At 47.3% G+C, this 24,611-nt stretch overlaps 1 protein-coding gene across 12 annotated transcripts in view; it reads right to left on the bottom strand.

Moving 5' to 3' along the window:
• Positions 1-7,480: 7,480 nt before the first annotated feature.
• TMCC3 (transmembrane and coiled-coil domain family 3) overlaps positions 7,481-24,611 on the bottom strand; it is a 256,578-nt gene continuing 239,447 nt past the window's right edge. For 11 of the 12 annotated variants that reach the window (XM_047866025.1, XM_047866024.1, XM_047866018.1 and 8 more), the window contains 2 exons: positions 23,022-23,157; positions 13,693-17,484 (listed from right to left, as the gene is read on the bottom strand). In XM_047866025.1, coding sequence (XP_047721981.1) covers positions 17,182-17,484; positions 23,022-23,157 — 439 coding nt within the window. In that variant the 3' untranslated portion in view covers positions 13,693-17,181. Of the gene's footprint in view, positions 8,097-13,692; positions 17,485-23,021; positions 23,158-24,611 lie in introns of those variants that run through there. The other variant, XM_047866028.1, reaches the window with a different exon arrangement.

The raw sequence follows: 24,611 nt of genomic DNA on the forward strand, positions 1-24,611 counted from the left end.
ACTTCCCTTGACCTGAGGGGATGCATTTGTCCTGGGGTCTCCTTCCTCAGGCCCACAGGGATGCTGTGCTCACCTCTAGCTTCCTTCTGCTGAGATCCTCCTACACACACACACACACACACACACACACACACACACACACACTGGCTCAATCCAATTCATATACCATGCCAGTTTCCCTCCTGTGTGGCCCATTTCAGACCGAGGGAAAACACTGGGCGTCCTGTGCCTGACCCCAACACAGCGCCCTCTGTCTGCCAGCCACAGGCCTCCTGAGCTTTCCCACTTGTCAGTCAAAACACTCGAGACCTGCTTTAAGGTGAGGGCGGTAGGACCCCTACCCCAGGCACTGCAGACGGAATCCGAAGGAAAAACCATTCAAGAATGCTCTGTCTCTCCCTTCTCAATCCTTTTGGGTTCCCCATTCCAGGAGTGGTTCAGGAGCTTCTGGAGAAGTTCTCAATCATTCTCTTTGGAAGTTCTGCACAGGATAGCCTGGCCTTGGAACTTGACCTTTCGTATTCTTGCTCAAAATTCTGGTTTCACCACCCGCCTCCAAAATGCTTATTAGAGAGAAAAATTAACCTCTATTGTCTTAGCTCAGAATCTACTACCCGGGCCTGGAAAGCAGCCAGAAAGCTTCGCTGTGCTGAGCAGCTCCGTGACTCTCCTGACACAATCAAGTCAAAGCTGGTAATTTATAAGGGTAAAAAGTTGTAAATGTCCACCAACAAGAGATTAAACAAGTGAAACATGTATATGATGGAAAATGACTCAGCCATTTAAAACAATACTTTGTGGGGCGCCTGGGTGGCTCAGTCGGTAAAGCGGCCGACTTTGGCTCAGGTCATGATCTCACAGTTTGTGAGTTCAAGCCCCGCGTCGGGCTCTGTGCTGACAGCTCAGAGCCTGGAGCCTGTTTCAGATTCTGTGTCTCCCTCTCTCTGACCCTCCCCTGTTCATGCTCTGTCTCTCTCTGTCTCAAAAGTAAATAAACGTTAAAAAAAATAAAATAAAACAATACTTTGGAAGTATTCAAATATAGCAACATAGGACAATGTTTCTATTTTGTTAAATTAAATATATGCAGGGGGAAAAGACTAACAGGAAATGTGTAAACATGCAAAAGGTCAAAGTTCAATTTGGTTGAAAAAAGTAACACGTATATTACACACACACCTAAAGCAGAAAGTAGCAGAGGAGATCCAGGGGCACCATATCTGCAGCTGCCTCCGGGAAGGACCCGGGTGGGAAGGAATATTACTTCTAAAGTTTTCAACCATATACAGATATTCCTTTTTCAACTAAAGAAACCATAGTTTGGGTTCTTTAAAAAAAAAAAAAACTTTGACATTTTTGGAGGAAAAAGGATAATAACTTTTTTTTTCTCGGTGGAAGAGAATTCCTAGACACTTTTTAAAAAATCCTTTTCGGGGCGCCTGGGTGGCGCCGTCGGTTAAGCGTCCGACTTCAGCCAGGTCACGATCTCGCGGTCCGTGAGTTCGAGCCCCACGTCGGGCTCTGGGCTGATGGCTCAGAGCCTGGAGCCTGTTTCCGATTCTGTGTCTCCCTCTCTCTTTGCCCCTCCCCCATTCATGCTCTGTCTCTCTCTGTCCCAAAAATAAATAAACGTTGACAAAAAAATTTTTTAAAAATCCTTTTCTTCTTTTCCTCTCTATTTCTAAATCATTATGTATTACTAAAACACACGCACACGATATGATTGCTTCCCCTCTCCCTGTTCCCTTCCTGAACAACTGAGCTCTAAAGCCACGAGTGATGGATGAGCACAGCAAGGTGGGGATCCTCCGGGGCCGGGGTGGAAGGCGCAGGGTGTGGTTGCAGAGATCAAGCAGGGTGATGAGGATACAGCATGGGGGTAGACTGGCGGAGGTAATGAGACTTCAGAGGGTCGAAGAGGGCTTCCTTGTATTTCCCAGCCTGCACAGGGAAGGGAGGGCATCCATGCAGTGGGGCGACCCAGCCAGAGGGTCTTAGTAGGATGGGAGGGTAGGCCAGCGGAGAGGCAGCTTGGTGATGAGCGTCAGGGCCCCAAACCACCCACGTGGGTGGGGGGCGGGCAGCAGAGATGGAAATGAGTTACACGTAGGGGCAGGCAAACGAGGGAGCATATTAGAGGCAATGAAAACCAGTGTCTCACTGGTGGAGAAGGGAGTTGCAAATACGAAAAGGAAGAAAATGAATAAATTCAGGGGTGTTGGATTGGGATCAGAGGTATTGGTGTGCACCATGGTTTTTCAATATATAGATAGATGCAGAAATAAGCATCGAACTAACTGTGTAGCTGTATGAATTTATAATAAACAGAGACAGATGTTGTCTTAGCTTGGGATGCTATAAATAAAATATCACAGACTAGGTGGCTTAAACCATAGGCATTTACTTCTCAGTTCCAGAGTCTGGGAAGTTCAAGAGCAAGGTGTGACAGACCCCTGATGAGGGTGCTCTTCCTGGCTTACAGGCACCACCTTCCCACTCTGTGCTCAACTGGCTTTTCCTCAGCATTTTTCTCCCTCCATGTGGAGGGAGAGAGAGAGATCTCTCGCCCTCTTTTGATAAGGCCACTAATCTCATCATGAGGGCTCTACTCTGTGACCTCATCTAACCCTTATTACCTCCCAGAGACACCATCACATTGGAGGTTATGGCTTCAACATATGAATTTGAGGGGATGCAAACACTCGGCCCATAAGAGATGTATGTGTATGTACATATATCATATCATATCATATATCATATCATTATACACAAGGCACATATCCATATACAAATGCTACAGGGATTCCCTCTTTCTGTCCAATGAGTGGGCCTGGAAGGGGTGATACCTCAAAAGCAAAGAACAAAGCTAGTACCCAAATCTTGGCTTCTAAATACTATTTTCCACTAAAAGAAACGCAGATGCCTCGCAGAAATGACCATTTCCAGCTCTAGGAAGGGAAAGCACAAAATGAGCCTGGAACAGAAAGCAAGGTGTGGTCAAAGAATGATGAGGGCCGTCAGAAGGACACAAAGACAACTTGAGCGAGTCCTCACTAGCCAAACAGGGGGCAACATGTCATTGCAATGAAGACTAATACTCATGGGTTATAAAACTTTGAATGAAAGAGGAAGTCATGACTCCATACTGATACAATAAGTGAATAAATTGAAAGCTTGATGAAGACTAGGAGGAACATAGTACCTCCCCAAAAATACTTATTAATTACCAAGGGGGGGGGGGAAGCCTGGCAGACCCCCCCCACCTTAAACCAGTGATCAAAGCAAAATCATCAGTAATGGGATAAACCAAAATAGTGGCCCATATGACCGGGCACGATAACACAGTGTCATTTCTATGATGTTCTTGCCAAAGATGGATAATCTGAATCTAATCATAAGGAAATATTATACAACATAATTGGCCTGTAATGTTCAAAAATGCCAAGAGCACAAAAGTCAAGGTGAGTCAGAGGAACTGTTTCAGACAGAAGGAGACAAAAGTGAATGCAACTCATAATTCTGAATGGGCCTTTCAGGCTATGAAGGACATTATTGAGACAACTGGCGAAACTTGAATGAGGTCCGAGGATTCGATGTCAGTAATATACATTCCTAATTTCCTGATTTTTGATGGTTATATTGTGCTTATGTAGCAGAATATCCTTATCTTTTTTTTAAGTTTATTTATTTATTTTGAGAGAGAAAGAATAAGCAAAGGAGGGGCGGGGGGGGGGCGGGGACAGAGGATACAAAGCAGGCTCTAAGCTGTCAGCACAGAACCTGATGCAGGGCTTGAACCCACAAACCGTGAGATCATGACCTGAGCCCAAGTCGGACGCTTAACTGACTGAGCCACACAGGTGCCCCAAGAATGTCCTTATCTCTAGGAATTGCAAACTAAAGTATTTGTAGGTGATTGGACATCAGATTAGAAACTTATTCTCAAGTGGTTTGGGAAAAATATAATTTTCTGTACTAAACAGCCAACTTTTCTCTAATTTTGTGATCATTTCAAATTAAAAATATTTTTAAAAGAACCAATAAATTCCATTTATATATATATGTGAATTAAATATCCCTAAATATATGATATATTTGATTACATACTACATATTTTGTTAATGCACTGATAGCATATAAATATACTACATGTGGGGACACCTGGGTGGCTCAGTCGGTTAAGCGTCTGACTTTGGCTAGGGTCATGATCTCACGGTTCACAGGTTCGAGCCCCACGCCAGGCTCTGTGCTGACAGCTCGGAGCCTGGAGCCTACTTCGGATTCTGTCTCCCTCTCTCTCAGCAACCCTCTCTTAAAAATAAATAAAATATTAAAAAATTTAAAAAATATATATATATGTCACACACACACACACACGTGTGGAAACATACAGTGCTGGGACCCGGAAGCAGAGGGGGACCTCCTTGTGCCAAGGGGGAGGCGGCAAGCCCCGAGGTTCTGGAGAGGTTCTGGAGAGGTGGGCTGCCCTCAAGAAGGCTGTATGACTGCAGCTGGAGGCCGGGCCCTTCCTATAACGCCTAGACACCTCCTCCTGAGATCAAGCCTTCCAAACATCCTAGAAAACTCAGAAATTCAAAATTTCCAGTATTCTGCACCTCTGTCCTCAGGGATCGCTGAAATCCCAGAGACTCTCCTATTTCAGGATCCCCGACACACGCCACAGACAGCCTGGGCCTCTCGGGGTGGCCCCGTTGTGGCCCGAAGGTTGAGAGTGAGACAGAGGAGGGTCTGAGTTCTAGCTCCAGCACGTCTAGTCTGGTGGGTGCTTCTTCCCAGGGCCCTGGTGGGGCTGGAGTCACAGAGCCCGTAAAGCCCCCACCCCACCCCCCAAGCCTGGTAAATGACAAGGTCAGTGAACAGGAACTATTTTTCTCTATCAGCTAAAAGTTTGTGTCTCCTTGTTTCAAGTCCAGAAATGTGGTTCACAATTCAGATGAAAGTGAAAAGAGCAAAAGCCAGCCTGGGGCTGGGCTCTGCCATGTGCTCTGTTTTTAGCCAGGGTTGACTTCGGACCCCAGCAGGGTTTTATGACACATTCTTTATGGTTCCAGACTTTCTTCTGGGACAGGGTGAGGTACAGGGAGGGGGAGGGGAAGGTCAGGTATTGGGGAAAGTGACACCGAAGGGAAGTCTTCCTAGAAGTGCCACTGTTCTAGCTTGGTATCCTCAGCCCTTTGCACTGGGAAGAGTTTCTGGTGGAAAGTCTGAGTAAACCCAGCCCACATTCAATAATATTTATTGAACACTAAGTGTCTAGCGATGGCAGATAAAGAGACGCAGTCGCAGCCCAAATGCTCACAAGAGTGGGGAAGAAGGGGCACCTGGGTGACTCAGCCAGTTGAGCGTCTGACTGATTTCAGCTCCCGTCACGATCTCACGGTTCATGAGTTCAAGCTCTGCATCGGGCTCCGCACTAACAGCACAGAGTCTGCTTGGGATTTTCTCTCTCCCTCTCTCTCTGCCCACCCCCCCACTCTCAAAAATAAATAAATAAACATAAAAAAAAAAAAAACCCAGAATGGTGAGGAAGGAAAGTAGCCCCACTAAGAGCTTCCATTTTTACGATTGAGGCTTTTGAGCTCAACGCCTCTATTGAACACCACCCACGTGCTTGGCCCTCGGTGAGGTCCCAGGGCGGAGAGCCAGGTGGGTAGGATATGGCTCAGCCATGCGGAGCTCACCGTTTATTACAGGAGAGAGACCGACCCAAACACCTCCCAAGCATTAGGATAAAGGTGTTCTCACAAAGGATTCCCTTGCAGAGAATGGTGAGGTGGGGGGAACCCTGAGGGGGTCTGGAAGATCACAGGCAGAAGGGGGCGCTCGCGCACTGCCCGGGGGAGTGACGCTGCCAGCTGGGTTCATGGGGCCTGTGGGGAGTGGGAGGTGGGAGGATAGGACGAGGCCACGGAGCGCGGTTGGCTCTGGTACCCCGAGAACCTTCCTGGGCCCCACTCAGAAACTCAGACTCGACCCTGTGGACAGTGGGGAACCACTGAGGGGTTTAAGCAGAGGGACAACGTGGTCCGATTTGCATTTTAGAAAGATCACACTGGCAGGCGCATGGGAGATGGCGTGGGGGGGGGGGGGGCAAAGCCGGGCAAAGCGGGCAAAGCCGGACACCGGCATACCATTTTGGAGGCGGTTACAACTGTCCCGGGCAGAAATAATGGCGCCCGGAACCATGGCAGTGGCAGGTAGGGTAGACTGAAGTGGGCAGTTTGGGGGGTTACTTAGAAGGGAGAACTGGGGTTGCCTGGGTGGCTCAGCTGGTTAAGTGTCCAACTCTCGGTTTCAGCTCAGGTCATGATCTCGCTGTTGGTGGGTTCGACACCCACTTTGGGCTTCATGCTGACCATGTGGAGCCTGCTTGGGATTCTCTCTCTCTCTCTCTGCCCTTCCCCCGCTTTCTCTCTCTCTCAAAACAAGTAAGTAAACTTAAAAAAAATATAAGGGAGAACTGACACCACTTGGTGATGCTGGTGAGGAGGATGGGCGGCTCTGAAGTTTCTAGTTGGGGTAGGGGAGGGGGTGGCGGTGGTGCCTTTAATGGCAGAACAGAAAGAGCAGATTAAAAAAAATTGTTTTTAATGTCTATTTTTTTTTGAGAGAGCGAGCGCCTGTGAACACACGCACTAGCGGGGGAGGGGCAGAGGGAGAGAAATGGGGACAGAGGATGGGACGTGGGCTCTGCACTGACAGCACAGATTCCCTAGGCGGGGCTCAAACTCACACGCTGTGAGTTCGTGACCCGAGCCGAAGTTGGACACTTAAGTGACTGAGCCCCCCAGGTGCCCTAGAAAGAGCAGATTTGATGCAAGGGCAAAAGAATGAGCTTGGCTGTATATTCTGAGGTGCCCTGCAGAGACCCATGTAGAAACGAAGGACAGGTAAGTAATTGGAAATACGGGTCTGTGGCTGAAAACAGAGGCAGCTACTCAACTGCACGAGATGGCGGTTATTAGTCAAGGGGATGGCAGCCGAATCGTGGGGGTCCGTACAGAGGTGAAGGGACACAGAGCAGGCGAGGAAAACCAGACAGTGGTCAAGGGGTAGCAGGAGACCCAGAAGAGGGGTGGCAGGGAAAGACTCAACGGGAGCACAACGCTCCAGACCGAAGGGAGCCTCGCAGCGGCAAACGGGAAGGTACGGGCTGTGATGTGGGTGCTAGAGGGGCAGACAGGTGTTAGGTCAGTTCTGGGGGCTGGATGAGGTTTCAGTAGATGAAGAAGTCTTGGGAGAGAGGAGTGGAGACTATTTCTTTCTTGTTTGTTTTTCTTTTTGTTTATTTTTGAGAGAGCGCGTGCAAGGGAGGGGCGGGGGGGGGGGGGGTTGCGGTGGACAGAGGATCCGAAGCGGGTTCCGGGCCCGATAGCGCAGAGCCCGCTGTGGGGCTCGAACCCAATGAACTGTGAGATCATGACCTGAGCCACCCAGGCAGCCCGAGACTATTTCTTTAAAAGACGCGGTGGTGAAGAAGAAGAGAGATGAGGAAAGGCAGGATTCAGGTCACACGGGACCTGGTGACACAGGAGCAGGCAGGCAGGGGGCCTGCAATGACAGTGATGAAGGGGAGCCACGGAGGGAAGTTAGGCAGGAGGAGTGGGCCTCCGTGAGGGAGAGCTAGTAGGGAAGGGGGCTCCAGAAGGGAGTGTTGTCCTTGGCACTTGCTGTGGGGGAAGGCCCCAGGCCCCAGCGGGACCCACGGGCCTGGGCTCAGGTGCGGGGAGCAGCCGGCCTGAAAGGGGGGCAGGGGCGTGCCTGGGCAGGGGCCACGGGTGGGGGGTGCAGAGTGAGGAGGCCGCAGGGGAGGCCGCGTGTGCGCTCAGGGCTCAGCATCCTGCCGAGGGGTTACTCACTGCTGACTCAGACCCAGGTGCTCATTTGCATGTTGTTTTCATGTCAAGCCAAAATGAGCAGGGATACCAGGGGGGCATCGCATCCCCTTTCTGAACAGAACCGCTCCAGATCTTCGAAGCGCTCCTGCTGCGGTGCTGAGTCTCTGTGACTTAGATATATTTCCTTTGTAAAGGGCTCTGTTCAGTCCTGCCCACGTGGCTGTCTGTGAAATGGAGCTGAGGGGGAAAAAAAAAACCACTCAGGAAGTTCATTTCCTCCTTAAGAACATGGAGGTAAAATTTAATTTTAGGTTGAATGCTCCGAGCACGGCCCTTCCCGCTGCCAAATATTTTCCCTTATCATCTATCTCCTCCCCCAGAATGTAACCAGGACGGGAACACTGTTTTGTATGCCTGTGCCTAGAACGGTGCCCGACACACGGTAGGTGCTTGACAAACACAGGACGTGACTGAACGTCTCATTCCAAGCACTTTCTCTAAACCTTGCAGCCCTTAGGCACCTCACAGTTTAGGAAAGACTGACTCTGAGAGGTTAAGCGTTTCCACCTGGGTGGCTCAGTCAGTTAAGCGTCTGACTCTTGGTTTCGGCTCAGGTCATGATCTCACGGTTCATGAGTTCGAGCCCCGTGTTGGGCTCTGTGCTGACAGCATGGAGCCTGCTTGGGATTCTCTCTCTTCTTCGCTCTCTGCCCCTCCCTCCCACTCTCTCTCTCTCTCTCCTTCAAAATAAATAAATAAACTTAAAAAAAAGAAGCCATTTCCCTAGGTCAATCAGACTGCAGGGAAGGGGCAAGTCCCTACCATTTCAAGCAGGACTTCCCGCATAAGCAATAGTTCAGAAACTACTTATGAGTTTATTAGGTGACTACTCCTGTGAAACCTATTCATGCTAACCCAACTCTGACAAGAACATCCCTGACAAGAACAAGCAAATGGACTGATTTCCACTCAAATATAAATAGCTTCCAAGGGGATGAAATGCTCTGGCCAGCTGACTAGCTCAGTCTGTCCCAGTAGGTCAGGCCTACTAAGGAAGCCAGACCCCCCCCCCCAACCCCCCAGTGGCTAGGAGCCCAAGCGGAGTTAAGTACTCTCGGGGAGACCGTGAACCAGCCCCATGAACTGGACACACAGAAGGCCCGTGGCCATTGGCCAGTCGGGGTGCCTGCCTCCACCAGGGCCAACAGCACACTGCTGGCCACTGGCCACCTAATGGGAGAGCCAGCCACCAGCCTTCAGCCCCCTTGTGTCCTTCCAGCTCTTCCTTTCAGGGAAAATACTTGAGCGACCGAACGATACTTAGGCGAAAATACTGAAAATACTCAAGCGACTGACTCATTCCAGCTCCATACCGGTTTTCGTCAATGCTCTCAGATAATTACATATTGTTGACAAGGGGAAACCCTACACATAGCAGGAAGTCACCTTGCAACAATTCTGACCGTAGTGTCTGGGGAAAGGCACCTCTCTGTGAATCCGGGCCTGTGTTTGGGTCCCTGCCTGGCTTGAGCCACTACGCAGGGGGGTGTATGTGTCCTGCCTCTGACCTAAATTTTGGGTGTCTATCTTGTATTTCTGTTCCCTACAGCTAGAGGGCTTTGATTTCAAACCACAGGGGGAGCATGATGAGCAAATAGCTGTCAAAACCATTTTGGGGCGGAAACAGCCAATGGAAGGTTCGGTCAGCATCACTGCTTGTAAGTGGACAGTCCAAGAATCAGAGAAGAATCCAGGCCCCTGAGAGTTTCTTCGGTAAATGGAGTCTCTTAACTGTTAGTAAAGGCTTTGTTTCTTCTTCTTTTTTTTTTTTTCCCCCTCTACTACTCAGTAGCTTATTTTCAAGCAGAACAGGGGTAAAAAAATCCAGTCTCCAATGCCTGGGCCAGAGCAGAGTAATCACCAGCAAAACAGCTGTTAACATGGCTGACGTTCATTCCTGTTAACTGCTTTAGTTAAGTTAAAGGACTGGCAGGAGAGAAATTCTGGCTGGCTGAGCAAGGAAAAACATTTCAGAGGTAAGTCACCAAAGACAGTAGCAGATGTCATGGAGCACAGAGCAGAAGCTACCAGGGACTTGACCGTCTCAAAGCAAAGCAAAACAGCTGATAAATACTCAGCCAAGCCAACTGCCAATTATACAAGAAGCTCAGAAGCCAGAGAGGGTGTGAGTTTATTATTTTTTTTACTAAAAAAAATTTTTTTAATGTTTGTTTTTGAGAGGGAGACAGACAGAGACAGAGCATGAGTGGCGGGGGGGGAGGGGGGGCAGAGAGGGAGAGAGAGACACAGAATCCGAAGCAGGCTTCAGGCTCCGAGCTAGAGTCCGATGTGGGGCTCGAACTCACGAACCGTGAGATCGTGACCTGAGCTGAAGTTGGATGGTTAACCGACTGAGCCACCCAGGCGCCCCTAGAAGCTTCTTTTTTTTTTTTTTTTTTTAAATTTTTTTTTTCAACGTTTATTTTATTTTTGGGACAGAGAGAGACAAAGCATGAACGGGGGAGGGACAGAGAGAGAGGGAGACACAGAATCGGAAACAGGATCCAGGCTCTGAGCCATCAGCCCAGAGCCTGACGCGGGGCTCGAACTCACGGACCGTGAGATCGTGACCTGGCTAAAGTCGGATGCTTAACCGACTGCGCCACCCAGGCGCCCCAGAAGCTTCTTTAATTAATAGTTCACCATTCTCTTCATCCATAGATCCGTCAGCCCACGTCTCTTCAAAGATCTAGGATGTTGCTTCAGGTAACTGCCCTAACCACAGGGAGCCAATCATGCAAACATGTAAATGTACGATTTGCAACTATAGCACTGTTGCAGTCTTAGGGTTACAAGTGGCTCCTAGGGTTCACAGGAGCCGGGAGCTAGTGAGCTAGACAGCCAGTCGTTCAACCCCTTTTATTACGGCGCAGGGTCATGGCGACCAGGATAGGCTCCAGAGTGACGCGAGTGTGGGGCTGAATAGACAGTCCTGCCATTGCTCGTGGCGTGATGCTGCTAGTCATGTAGCCACTCTGAGCCTGTTTCCCCATCTGTGAAGCAGGGATAATAGTCCCTCACTTAACGGGTGATGGAAAAATTACATGTGATCTAACAGGCAAAGCCTTTGGCACACAGCATCGTACCCAGCAAATGCTCAAAGAATGGGAGCTGTTCTCCCACGTCTATGAAGGCCCAGAAAGGTGCTGTTGGGTATCGCCATGTGGGTCCTATAAATTTCTACATCTCACGGTCATACCTATTAGAAAGTAACTTTGTAAGGAGAATTTGCAGATAAGAAAAGCTATTATGTAACGTTGTTAGGCTGTAACTCTGTCAAGTTGTGGCTATGAACATCCTCAGGCATTTGAGGATGAACAGATTTTTTGTTAGGAGTCCATACGTTACTCAAAATCAGAGAGCACTGCTTTATCCCACAGCATTAGTATTGTTCAGTATTAGCTAGAACCCACTAAACTTTTCTTCCACCTCCATCTCTTTTTTAAGGAAATACAGACTTAGTAAAGCAACATTTGGGACTATGCTGGGCTGGACACACGTGTACTGTAATCACTTCCGTGTTCTGTCTTTACCTCTTCAGATACCAGATAACAACGGGTGTGAAAACAACAGTGGACCCTGTGAGATTTCCAGAGTCCCATGCACTGTTTTCTAGGGCAGGGAATGGGCTGATCTATTACAGGCTCTCCCATCATCTAAGAGCTCTAGTTCTTTTGTCCGTACAAGGCGGTTACTGGATGACCGGGAAATTGCTCATGGCCTGCAGTTGACTGGAAGCAGAGGGCTAACCAGGCAGGATCAGAAGCAAAAGCAACGAGAATCCCGACTCCCTCCTTCACCAGCGATGACCTTGGGAAAAGCACATGTGTCTGACCTTCAATTCCGTCTATATAATGGGGATGACGGTGTGCCCACATCACAGGACTGGCTCAGGTGAGTTACTGCACTATAAAAGGAAGGTGCTTTGTAAACACCAGAGCACCAAACGAGAAACCCCACTAACCAGACTGCTTCAGCCAGAGGACTCTGCTCACCGTGCTCTGGTCGTGTGCACACCCGAGCAGTGTCCGCCCGGCCTCTCACTCCAGCTCATCATGTCCTCAGCATCCTCCCACATCCCCCCTTTCCACAGCACCGGGACACCTTTCCTAGCATTCCAAGCACCGTGAAGGAACAATCCTTCTCTCTCCCACACATCACACACCGGCAACTTTCTATGGAATAGATGTCAGTTAGTTTAAAATTTTATTACAGGTGGTGGGGCCGGGGGGAGGGATGAATAGGCGAAACACACAGGAATTTTAGGTTGGTGAAGCTATTCTGTGTGTTACTTAGTAGTATGGTCGACACACCCCGTTATGTATTTGTCTATTCCCATGGGACGTCAAAGAGTGAACCCTTGTGTAACTATAAAGTCATGAGTGATAATGATGTGTCAATGTAGGTTGTAGGCCGTCATTTTAACAAATGTACCCTCTGGGTGGGTGGGGGGTGATAGGAGGGAGGCTATGCATGTGTGTGGGGCTTGGCAGGGGGCAGTATACAGGAAATTTCTGTACCTTCTGACCAGGTTTGCCATGAACCTAAAACTGCTCTAAAAAGTAAAATCCATTAAAAAATTGATTTCACACACACACACACACACACACACACACACACACACACACACACCCCTACTACTGAGATGGGCTCTGACAAATATGAAAATTTAAGAAATCTAACTCTTTATTGAACATCAAAGCTAACATCAAGTGTTTATTTAAAAAAATAATGGCACCTGCTTTGAATAGGGTGACAGTCTACGCAGAATTTACAATTTTAGGCTGACATGAAACTATATGGTATCTCACCAAATGGAAATTCTAGAAAAGACCTCACAATAAACATTCTAGTTTCCATTTTCAGAATTGCTAACTACGGCCTAAACATATCTTAAACACAGAGCACGTTTTGTTGAAACATTTCTCTTAGGACAAACACAGGAGACATGTTTTAAATAAATTAAAATTGCAACACATAAATTATTCCTAAAACAATCAAGATACATTACTTTCCAGCTTCTTATAAACAGAGAATTGTACTGACTTTATAAAATTATAGGTTAGTTCTGCTTTTTATCTTCTGGGTTACCAAACTCTTGTTAACTGTACCTTCTTTTATCTTCATAACCATTTTTGATGTAAATGGCCAATATTATTCTTTTCAGTGATTTATCCTTTTAGACCAACTCCTTCCTTAGCACGTGTGTTAAACTTCTTGAAACATTTCTCCCCAGCTAAAGCCCTGAATCTTAAATGCCATTTCACCCTACTCCTGGCTCACTCCTCAAAATTATAGAAATATGCAGTAGAGGTTGTTTAATCACACATGCTCATCTTAATAAGCATACCGAAATGCTTTTCCAAACCAATACAATCATACTTAGATTCCATACAAAGATGTTCCTATTTGATGCAAAACAATTTGGTATTTATTAAAAAAATTTTTTTTAACGTTTTATTTATTTTTGGGACAGAGAGAGACAGAGCATGAACGGGGAAGGGGCAGAGAGAGAGGGAGACACAGAATCGGAAACAGGCTCCAGGCTCCGAGCCATCAGCCCAGAGCCTGACGCGGGGCTCGAACTCACGGACCGCGAGATCGTGACCTGGCTGAAGTCGGACGCTCAACCGACTGCGCCACCCAGGCGCCCCAACAATTTGGTATTTAAACTTCAATCCAAAAGGACAAAAATAATTAGTTGCTTGAGGGACTCCAATTCCCATCACAGTTATTGAGCCCATAATTAAACCTGATATGCTGGAGAAAAGGCAGTAAACATACCTAGCAATATTCCAATAAAAACAAGAGTGACAAAGTAGATGGGCTAATCCCCACGGATGCTAATTGATGGAGAGGGACAACTGCGTTTGGGCCGTAATGGAAGCGGAGATCTCAGTCTGTCAACAGTTCATACTCATCACGTAAGCAAAACCACATGCTAGAAACCGGGGGCTGATCCTACTCTCTGTACAAAATCAGCAGTGGAGTGCTTTTATTTACTGCTTCACTGTGGTTTGAATTGGGGGGGGCCGGTTTCAATGTTTTGTTCTGGCTTGATCATACTCAAAATGTAAGCTGGGATAACTGATTCCAATACCCACGTAAGAGGATTTTTACATTTTTGTTTTGCCCTCAGTGAACTATCATTATCTTGGTGATCATGAAAATAGTATGTCACAAAAAAATCCTGTGCCAGAATGCAATATCCAGTATCTTTTTTTAATTTTCATGTTTATTATCGAGAGAGAGAGAGAGAAGAAAAACAAGCACGAGTGGGGGAGGGGCAGAGAGAGAGAGGGAGACACGGATTCCTAAGCAGAGACGTCAGCACAGAGCCCGATGCAGGGCCTGAACTCATGAACTGCAAGATCATGACCTGAAGTCGGCACTTAACCGACTGAGCCACCCAGATGCCCCTGCAACGTCCAGTATCTTAAAGCACTCAGTTTGCTGAGTGAGCAGGTGCCTGACCATCCCATGACTGGCTTCATCTTTACTACGAATGAAAGGTGGGGAAAGGGATTAGCTGACTTAAATGTAAATTAAATAACCAATTCCATGATATATCCCAGTTGGATCACTATTTTTAATTGAATAATGTATAAAATTTTACTTAATCTTACCCTTGTGCGGGAAAGGAAATACAATGGGAGGGTTTATTCCTTAAGAGAACAGTAAACCACAGAGGGTAAAGGTCTCCTTGGAGTGTATCAACTTATTAAACAGCTTCATGAACTTTCAACAAGACTCTAAAATAAGCATGCCATGTAGCTTGAGCATACCCAAGTGAAAACAAAGTTATCTGACGTCTAACGAGAACTGGTGAACGTACAGATTCTGTGCAAAAGAAGGCATGATCAAATGGGATGAGCAGAGCCAGTTTCTAGCCGCTTCTGTTAACAGCTCCAGACTGGAGGGGGTGGGGTGTGTGGCTTTCCATTTCCTCCCCTACTTCTGCAGCGGAGAGGAGACACGCGGATGCAGGTCTGGGAAGCGTCAAAGCGAATGTCGAGTGGAGCGTGGTGGCCAGTGAAGCAGACCCACGTCCTGGGTCCTCCCCTGCAACCCTTAACCTCAAAGGGCTAGAAATCTCTCTCCCTCTCTCTAAAAAATAACAGCAGTATCCACATCCGCCGCAACCTCTGGCATATGCAAAGTGCCTCAGAAAGATGCGCAGAAATTGAGAGGCGCCCACCAGGACCCAGAGGTGGAAGCTGCATCCAGCCCTCAGCCGAATGGAGACTGACGCCCACAGGTGAAGGAGAATGCTGGCCATTAAAATACAGAAGTGAAAGAAAGCACACCGTTCTTTCTCCCTCCCATCCCTGGATCTGGAACTCTTTTCCGTCCCCTGGGTTTGATGGATCACAGTGTATTTACAGCCAACTTGGCAGAACAAGGGCGAGTCTGATGGTGGAAGGGGACACGGCCATGAGATGGGGGTAGGGCTGCTGACTCCGTCTTCCCTGAATCCAAGATGCTTAACAGCCAAAGATTTCACGAAATGATCGTTACTGTTTTTAAGAAGCTTGAGTCCAGAATTAGATAGTGGGGACAGTTGAAGAAGTTTGTGAATTTACTAAAACCACTGAACTGTCAAGTTAAAAGAAGAAAGCTTGAGTTGTCTAAGTCTCACACACGCTGGACTTGTACCAAATGCTCGACTGTTCCACTCTCTCAAACCATGGCGCACTGTCACATTTTTTTTTTTCAGGAGATTTCCCCAAGAGCAGCTGTTCGCAAAATATTGCACTTAATTTAAATCCAGGCGATTTGATGTTTTCTGGAAGAAAATGTACACTAACATACATCTTTACGCCTTCAGAGAACAGAGCGGGTGGCAGGAGGCAGGACTGAACAGCCGTTTCCATTAAAATCTTCTAACTTCATTTTCAGTAGGTACAGAGAGAAAGATTTAAAGGGGAGTATCATCTGGGCTGAAAGTAGGGAGTAGAATCCCTCAAGCAGGTTGAGGATATTAACTTCTGAATGCTTTCACCTCAGGGGAAGAAGCGCGGCCCCTCTATTACCTGGGCCCTTGTCTCCAGGAAGATCCCGAGAGGTGACAGACAGCCTTCGCTTGGACACTGGATCAATCTATGTGATTCCGGCTGGTCTCACAGGGTCATAAGAGGACCTTCTCAGTCTCCATCCAGGTCGACTGCTCCCCCTGATCCGACTGCCACCCCATTAGACCACACATCCTATTTCCCTCCTGCTTCCAGAGCGCCTACCTCAGTGCACTTTCGTTTTATAAAAGTACAATTCTGTTGTCTTAAAGAAAAACAAAAACCCCACGACACGAGCATCATTTGTTTTCATTTGTGGAGTGAGATTTGCGATCCCTGGCAAGCCAGGGAATAGAGTGAATCACATCCTCACAGGGGGTCTATCACAATTAAGATGTGCTGAAATACAAACCTCCAGAGTCGTGCTTACTGGACCCTGATGTTCAAGCCATGGCTTGATGTGGGATTTGGAAGAATTTCTACATGCTTGAAGGCAAGGCATTCAACGGCCACTTCAGATAAAATCAATGTGTGGCTCCCTGGATGTTAGAAGGTGAAAGCCCCACTCATAAATCTTCGCATCTTACCATTTAAAGTGCAAGACAAAACATCTAAGTTAGACGTCTGATGGATCAACAGGCGTGTCGTAAGATTTCCGTGTTACTTGTGAGTCACGCACGACTGACCGCTATGGACACTGGGAACAGGTGGGGCCTAGGGTCCTCTGGACAAGTGGACTGGATGACACAGGATTTTCTGTACTTTCAAAGGCCACGAGGGTTCACCGTGGCCAGTGCGTGTACTTCCCCTCCCCAAGTCCTGCTACATCCTTGCTGCTAACAGGACTCAGGGAAAAAATGCAACCACAAGCAACAGTGAAGCTCGACTGTGATAGAGACTTAAGAGAGAGACAGAGACTTAAAATCCCTTTTCTTCTGGATCATTAATTATGCCAAATGCTCAATAACCAGAGGCTGGCCATGCTGGGCTAGTCAGGTGGGCAGAAGATCTGGTGTGATTAAGGCAGTGAGTGACGTGGGGAGAGCTCTGAAACAGATTCATATTCGCTAAGGATGGGGACTGAGCCGGCAAGTACTACCGTGTGAAGGGAACTGTAGTTATTTACAATGCACAGCCCAGGCCTGGTCACCTCGAGTCAGCACAACCCCGTTCATTTGAAAATTTGGTAGGATGCACAGTTTTCTTTAAAACATAAATCTGAAAGAACCTGAAGACAGGAACCCGCGGCTTCATCTGGGTATTATGATCCTTTCTATGGCACACAGAATATGGTCCCAGTTTTTACAAAATATCGCAAGAAGAGTCACGGCGAAGAAAGTGCCGAGAATGTGGAAGCGGCTCTTCATCATGGGCGAGACAAACTTGGCAATGGTAGACACACACACTAGGATGACAGTCATGAAGGCCAGGATCACGTTTATGCACCTCCCCAGGAGCACTTTGGCATTCACGGTGTCTGTCTGCAGGACTTGCTGCTCTTGCTGGTGGAGCTCCAGCTTAGAAATGCGAGTCTGGCAGGATTCCAAGGCTTCCTGTGGGCAAGAGGGAGAGCAAGGGTCACACGCTGTCGGGACCATGGGCAACACGTGAGCACGTGCTTGGACGTGCACGGAAGCTCCCTGGCTCAGGACACTCGATGCTGAGGCAGCTTCAAACAGCCAAGCTGACGGTGATGATGATGACAAAGAAGGGAAACGAGAATCCCAAGGCTCATTTATTCTGTTATTCACGGACAGAACGAACAACCATAAAATACCATAAACGGGGACTTACGGTTAAGTATTTTGAAATAAAGCACATAAACTATTGGCATCCGTTGGTATCATCAGGACCAAACCAGAGGAGGGGTAGGCCATTGTGGGACAGGCGACTACCCCCAGCCATGGAGTAGGTGGTACCTATTTCCACTGCTCAGTGGACGTATGCATCCACTTACACAGACTGCGGAGGATGAAGGGAGAAGGGATGGGGACAGGACTGACCACGGGCGACTCGGCTCTCACTTGCTCTCTGAATGCTGTTACTCAGGACACTATCCACTGCTGCACATCCTTCCCAGAGCTCGTTCTTTCTAAGGCTTCAATCGCTAAGACACAGAGGACCCCAAGTGTCTCTCTGGCCAAGTCACCTCCTCTGAGTTTGACTCATGTATCTACATGGCTCCTTGACATCCCCCTCTGAGCTTCTCAGAAGCACCTGGAACGCAACATGTCCAAGTGCGGATTCATATACCGCACCCTCTCCTGCACCTGCCATCGGTCCTGTTTCCCTTCTGGTGCTCCTTTCCTCAGAAAACAGCACCTGGCTCAGCCGGTTCCTCCCACCAGACACTCATTTCCGCTAATCCGTCCCCAGCCCTGTCGATGTGACCTACAGCATCTATCTTTAGGGGCCCATTTCTCTCCCCTCCCAGTCTCCACCCCCCCCCCCCCCCCCGCCCCACTCACCATGCTCTGGCCATCCTGGCTTTTTAAAGTTTGGAAAAGGAGCATGTTCGGGGCCTTTGTACATGCATATACCGTGCCTGAAACGTTTGGTTCCCCACTCCCTCCCCTCCTCACCGGTGGATCTCCGTCCCCTCTCAGGTCCCACCTGGGAAGCCGCCCCAGCCCCATCGGACGATGTGAAGTTTCCCCCCAGCCCTCTCCCCCAACCAGAAGACCACAGCTGCACAAGGATGGGGACTGGGCCACCTGCTGTTACCCCAGCAAAGGGCCGGCCATGCAGCAGGGAGCAGACAGGTGCCAGGAAGGAGGCATGAGGCTCATGAGAAGAAACTCTGTGCCTCTTGGGAGAACAGGACCTGACTAGAGGTGGTACAACGAGCCCCTTTTCAGTTCACTAGCCTACTGTCTAACTCGCTTACCAACATGTGCTTGCTTGGTTACAACACAGCCAATCTTGTCAGGTTTTAAACAACCATAACAGCTGTAACACTGATTCACTTTTCTTCCGCTGAATATACTCTATGGGCCAAAGAACAGAGTTCTCTGTTACTATAGTAACTTTCATGACATGGGTTACCAACAGAGAAGGTAAAACTCCTTCAGATTTTCACATTCTAAAAAAGCACTGGCCTCCTAAAAGAGCAGGCACGTGCCCCAGAGATCACGAATTCTTTTCAACTATTTGAGCTCACGGTCTCCTCTTTTTTAGACGCAGCAGGGAAAAGCGGACAGAACAAGACAAAAGACCAACATTTTTGGCAAATTCATTCATCTTTAATTGGGTACACACGTTACATATGTAAACAGACTAATCCCAGAACTGAATTCCTTGGAACTGCTATCAAATTTTTTACCAAAAGGAAGATCCAAGAAAATTAAGTAGTGAGTTGCAAGGAATTTTAGTTACAGCACCCACTAAGTGATGGCCCCATGATTCTTAGCGCTTCTTTGGATCCAGTGTTTAACTTAACTGGGGACAAGGACAGAGAACTGACTGAATTATCCTTAAGCCTGTTTTAATTGGGAATTCTAATAAAACAAAACTCAATTTCTTAAAACAGTAAAACCCTTGCCTCCCTGTGGACAACAGCCACCCTCGCCTGTAGCAGCTCTTCCCACTGTAGAACCCTGCCTGTACGAACAAAACAAACGCGAACGGAAGACGAACTTGAGGGGGCCCGATTGTGAAAAGCCCCGAGGAACAGGGCTCCTCACCAATATAACAGAAAACACGGCCGGCATTTATTTTTTGACTGCCTGCTATGCGTCAGGAAGATTTAAGTACTTTATATATATTATCCATTTAATCCTCCTGACAGCCTTTTGAGGTGAAGCTCACTGATGAGATTTCCATTTTACAGATGAGGAAACTGAGGCCCAGGGAGCTAACTTATCCAGAGTCACACGGTAAGCGGTAGAGCCAGGACTCTCACTGTCTGAACAAAGAAGACTCCATAGTCACACACACAGATGTCCTCTTTGCATTTGTGAGCTGGAGACGAAACCAGAAAAATGTTCAAATGAACTACTCTATATAGTGAAGCTCGCTTTCTGAAGTCCCTCACTTTATCTTACTCGTTCATCTTTAAAGTATGTTTTTTTAAAAAAAAGAAAAGGAAAAAAGAACACTAACCCAAACTATCCCCTAAATAAGAAAACCACATATTTAGACATAATCCAGTGGCATCCCAGACATGTTCTAAAAACAGAATGTTTTAATAAAACTGACTGCACTGTTCGCCCTGCAACACTTAACATTTAAGTGGCTCACATTCTTTAAACCAGTCAATGGTGATGCTAAGTCTCCTAACCCAGAGCAAGGGCAAAACCTCCCTGGTGTCTCCCACACCTCGGTCCTCAGAGGTAGAAGGTTTCCCACCAGCTCTGCCTGATGCTCTGGATCCCAGAAACATCCAAGTAGATGCCTGGGATTGGCATAGACTCACAGCCTGCGACACAGAGAAGAACAGAACGTGGGCAGCTGAAACTCCAGCTCACACACTGTGGGGGAAAAAAAATCTCCCTTTATATGTTTCAGTTTTCTCCCTCATAAAGTATGGCTGGAGAAAATCACCACTGCCTACAAAGACAAGTCGTAAAAATGGAGCTGAGCACTACTTGGAGCACTACTACTACTTGTGCTTTCTTGATTTTTAATTATTTTTTTTGGTAAAGTTTATTTATTTTGAGAGAGAGAGAGAGAGAGAGAGAGAAAACAAGTAAGCATGAGTGGGGGAGGAGCAGAGAGAGAGGGAGACAGAGAATCTCAAGCAGGCTCTTTCCTGTCTGTGCAGAGCCTGATGTGGGGCTCGAACTCACAAACCGTGAGATCATGACCTGAGCTGAAATGAAGAGTCGGATGCTTAACTGACTGAGGCACCCAGGTGCCCTACCTTTTTGCTTTTTTTTTTTTTAAACGTTTATTTATTTTTGAGACAGAGAGAGACAGAGCATGAATGGGGGAGGGACAGAGAGAGAGGGAGACACAGAATCGGAAGCAGGCTCCAGGCTCTGAGCCATCAGCCCAGAGCCCGACACGGGGCTCGAACTCACGGACCGCGAGATCGTGACCTGAGCTGAAGTTGGACACTTAACCGACTGAGCCACCCAGGCGCCCCCCTTTTTGCTTTTTTAAAAAAGATGATGACGGTCCCTGGGTGCCTCAGTCGGTTAAGCGTCTGACTCTTCATTTCAGCTCAGGTCACGATCTCACGGTTTGTGAGTTCGAGCCCCGTGTCGGGCTCTGCACAGACAGGAAAGAGCCTGCTTGAGATTCTCTGTCTCCCTCTCTCTCTGTCCCTCTCTCCCTTTCTCTTTCAAAAATAAACTTTGAAAAAAGAAAAAAAGATCAATAGGAATGTAAATTGCTGCAGCCACTATGGAAAACAATATAGAAATTCCTTAAAAAATGAAACCTAGAACTCCCTATGATCCAGCAATTCCACTTTTGAGTATATACCCGAAAGAAATGAAACCAGTTTCTAGAAGAGAACCCCCATATTCACAGCAGCATTATTTATAATAGCCAAGACACAGAACAACCTAAGAGTCCATCAACAGATGAATAAAGAAATGTGGTACACATATACACAATGGAATACTATGCGGCCATGTGTCACTTGTGACACGTGGATGGACTCTGATGGCACGATGCTAAGTGAGGAGTCAGATGGAGGAAGACAAACAGGTTGTATCATCTCACTTATATGTGGAATTGAAAAAAACAAACACACTCATAGAAACAAAGAACAGATTGGTGGTTCCTAGAGGCAGGGGTGGAGCGTAGGGGCAATGGGTGAAAGTGGTCAAAAGGTCCAAACTTCTAGTTATAAGATGAGGATGTAATGTATAATGCAGATGACTACAGTTAACAGTACTGTATTACGTATTCGAAAGCTGTTAAGAGAGTAGGTCTTAAAAATTCTCATCGCGAGAAAACAGCGTGTTAATTACGTGAGGTGACGGATGTTAACTCACTTAGGTGATCATTTTGCGCGCGCTCGCTTGCGCTCTCTCTCTCTATAAATCATTATGTTGTACACTTTAATGCAAAGTTGTATGTCAATTATCTCAGTGAAAGTAGAAGAAAAGAAAGAGACCCTCTAGTAGCAGGAAAAAAAAACGCACTCAGGAAGTCTAGAGCTGTTTCACTACAGTGCTGCCATCACATCAATCCTGAGACGTGCTTTTGTTTACACTGACTCAGCAACCCCTTCCATCCATCCATCCATCCATCCATCCATCCATCCATCCATCCATCCAGATCCTACCGATCGATCCCTGCCAAGTCCCACCCTTTCTGGACATTCGTTCACGTTCATTATTCAAGGACTGTCCACAAAACCTCATCCAAGTCACTTAACCTCTCTGCCTTAGTCTCCACAGCTGAGAAATGGGTAAAATAGTAAGAACTGCCCGAAAGGGTTATTGTAAGGAGGAGCTGGAGAGAGAAGGGAGACATGGCAAGTGCTCTGCTAATGTATGGTATATGGTATGCACTCAAGTCCTTGAAATTCTTACAAATATCCAAGCTATTCTTAGTCTACAGATGAGAAAACATATCCAAGACTTGCTCAGGGTCAATGGCTGACCTGGGACTAAAATCTAGTATCTGACCGCAAAATGACCAACCGTCCCACCAGTTCATAGCTTGTTGGGCACTGTGTGTCTGAATCTTGTGGCTTTTACTGTCTGGATCACATAATTTGGCCCCTGTTCACGTTTGCTTGAGCCGTTTGGCAGGTTACCCAATCCTGACTCCCCATCTAGTCAGTAAGCTTCTTGAAGGCAAGGTTTGCCTCATATTTAAAAAGTTTTGCAATTTTGGTAGAGGTGGTGGAGGGGGCGGGGAGGGAGGAGAGGTTATAGGCGATGGGCTTGGGTAGATAATAAATATTTGTTAATCAAAATAACTACACAGAGACTAGCCTCTTTACTCAGTGACACCTAGAACATGAGCTAATGGGGTTAATAAGGTAGAGAATGTTTGTGCAGAGAAAACATTTTGCTGCACGTGCCAGGAATCCTGTCGGGTTTATGGGATAATGCATTTAGAGTTCGCTGAACGACTTAAAGGCTGGGAAGAGCCCGCGTTGAGTGCCTGACGGCGAAGGGAACGGTACCTGGATGTCCCGTGAGCGCTCATAGGCCTGGTAGGCCACCTTCTCCTCGATGCTGGCCAGCTCCTGCTTCAGGTTGGCTGTCTCGTGCTGATGCAGATCCGTCAGGTCGTGCAGCTGGTCTTCCAGTCGCTCGTACCTTTGCAAAGACAGGAGCTGATTCAGAGTGTGACACTTCAAAGGTCTCCTGGTTTTCATTCCCCAGAAGACTATGCTTCCAAAAGAATACGTCCAGCTACAGGGAACATGCTTTTGGCTAACCATGAATTCCAGCTAAAAGCACTGGTCTCTGTCACATTACCTTCTGCGTCCTCACTCCTGAGGTTTCACACACACCGAAGTTGGCTTCCCCACCTCATCGGACAAGCTGAGAAATGGGGAAAATAGTAAGAATTGCCCAAAAGGGCTGCTGTAAGGAGGAGTTGCAGTGACGACACAACAGGCCTGATGCACTCACCAGTGCCGGTCAACGGACAGGGAGGGCTGTCTGGGGTCCGGCTCGAGACAAGGACCTGCTGGTGTCCCCCCCCCCCACTTCTGCCTGCACAGCGCCTTCTGGTTCACAGGCATGGCTCTCAAGCCCAGAGAGCCCGTAAGGAAAGAACCAACTTCTACACTAGAGTTAACTCCATTTCCCAAGGCATACTCTGATTCTGAAAACATGCTTCAATTCTTGGAACTTAGTGCTGATAAAAACATTAAACTCATTAGAAATTATAGGGAGCCTGGGTGGCTCAGTCAGTTAAGCGGCCAACTTGTCATGATCTCAGGTCATGATCTCATGGTTTGTGAGTTCAAGCCTGGCGTTGGGCTCTGTGCTCCCTGCATGGAGCCTACTTCGGATCTTCTGTCTCCCTTTTTCTGGCCCCTCCCCCACTCAGGCACTCCCTCTCCCTCTCTCTCTCTCTCAAAAATAAATAAACTTAAAAAAAAACATTTTTAAAGAAAGAAATTATAAATGACTTACAAGTGGCACTTCCAAAAGTCCAAATCTTAAGTAACGAAAGAACAAAGATTGTCATTCCCACCTCCCATTTCCCTCAAAGAAGAGGGATTTGTCTTATATTTGAAAACTTAGAATGTTTATTTGAAAACAGGAAGCACTATTTGGGTAATGCATTAGCCTGAAATGACTTCTATCAATGTCAGTGTTAGATGCTTATATAGGTCACCTGACAGAATCATATGAGAGAGAGACAGAGGGAGACAGATTATATGTCAATTATACCTTAAGAAAAAAAGTGAGATCAAAAAGTAATTTCATGCAGGGGTTCCTGGGTGGCTCAGTCGGTTAAACGTCCGACTTTGGCTGAGGTCATGATCTCACAGTTTGTGAGATTGAGCCCCATTTCGGGCTCTGTGCTGACAGCTCAGAGCCTGGAGCCTGCTTCAGATTCTGTGTCTCCCTCTCTCTGCCCCTCCCCCACACGCTCGCTCATGCTCTCTCTCTCTCAAAAATAAATACACTTAAAAAAAAGTAATTTAATGAAGATTTAATAATTATTCTCAGATAGGACTTCATAGGTACCCAATGTTGGCGTAAAAGCCTTTTAAAGATCTCTTACAGCAAACGATACAGTCAGAGGCTAACCC

This window comes from Prionailurus viverrinus, chromosome B4 (assembly GCF_022837055.1).
Source record: "Prionailurus viverrinus isolate Anna chromosome B4, UM_Priviv_1.0, whole genome shotgun sequence".
Lineage (NCBI taxonomy): Eukaryota > Metazoa > Chordata > Mammalia > Carnivora > Felidae > Prionailurus > Prionailurus viverrinus.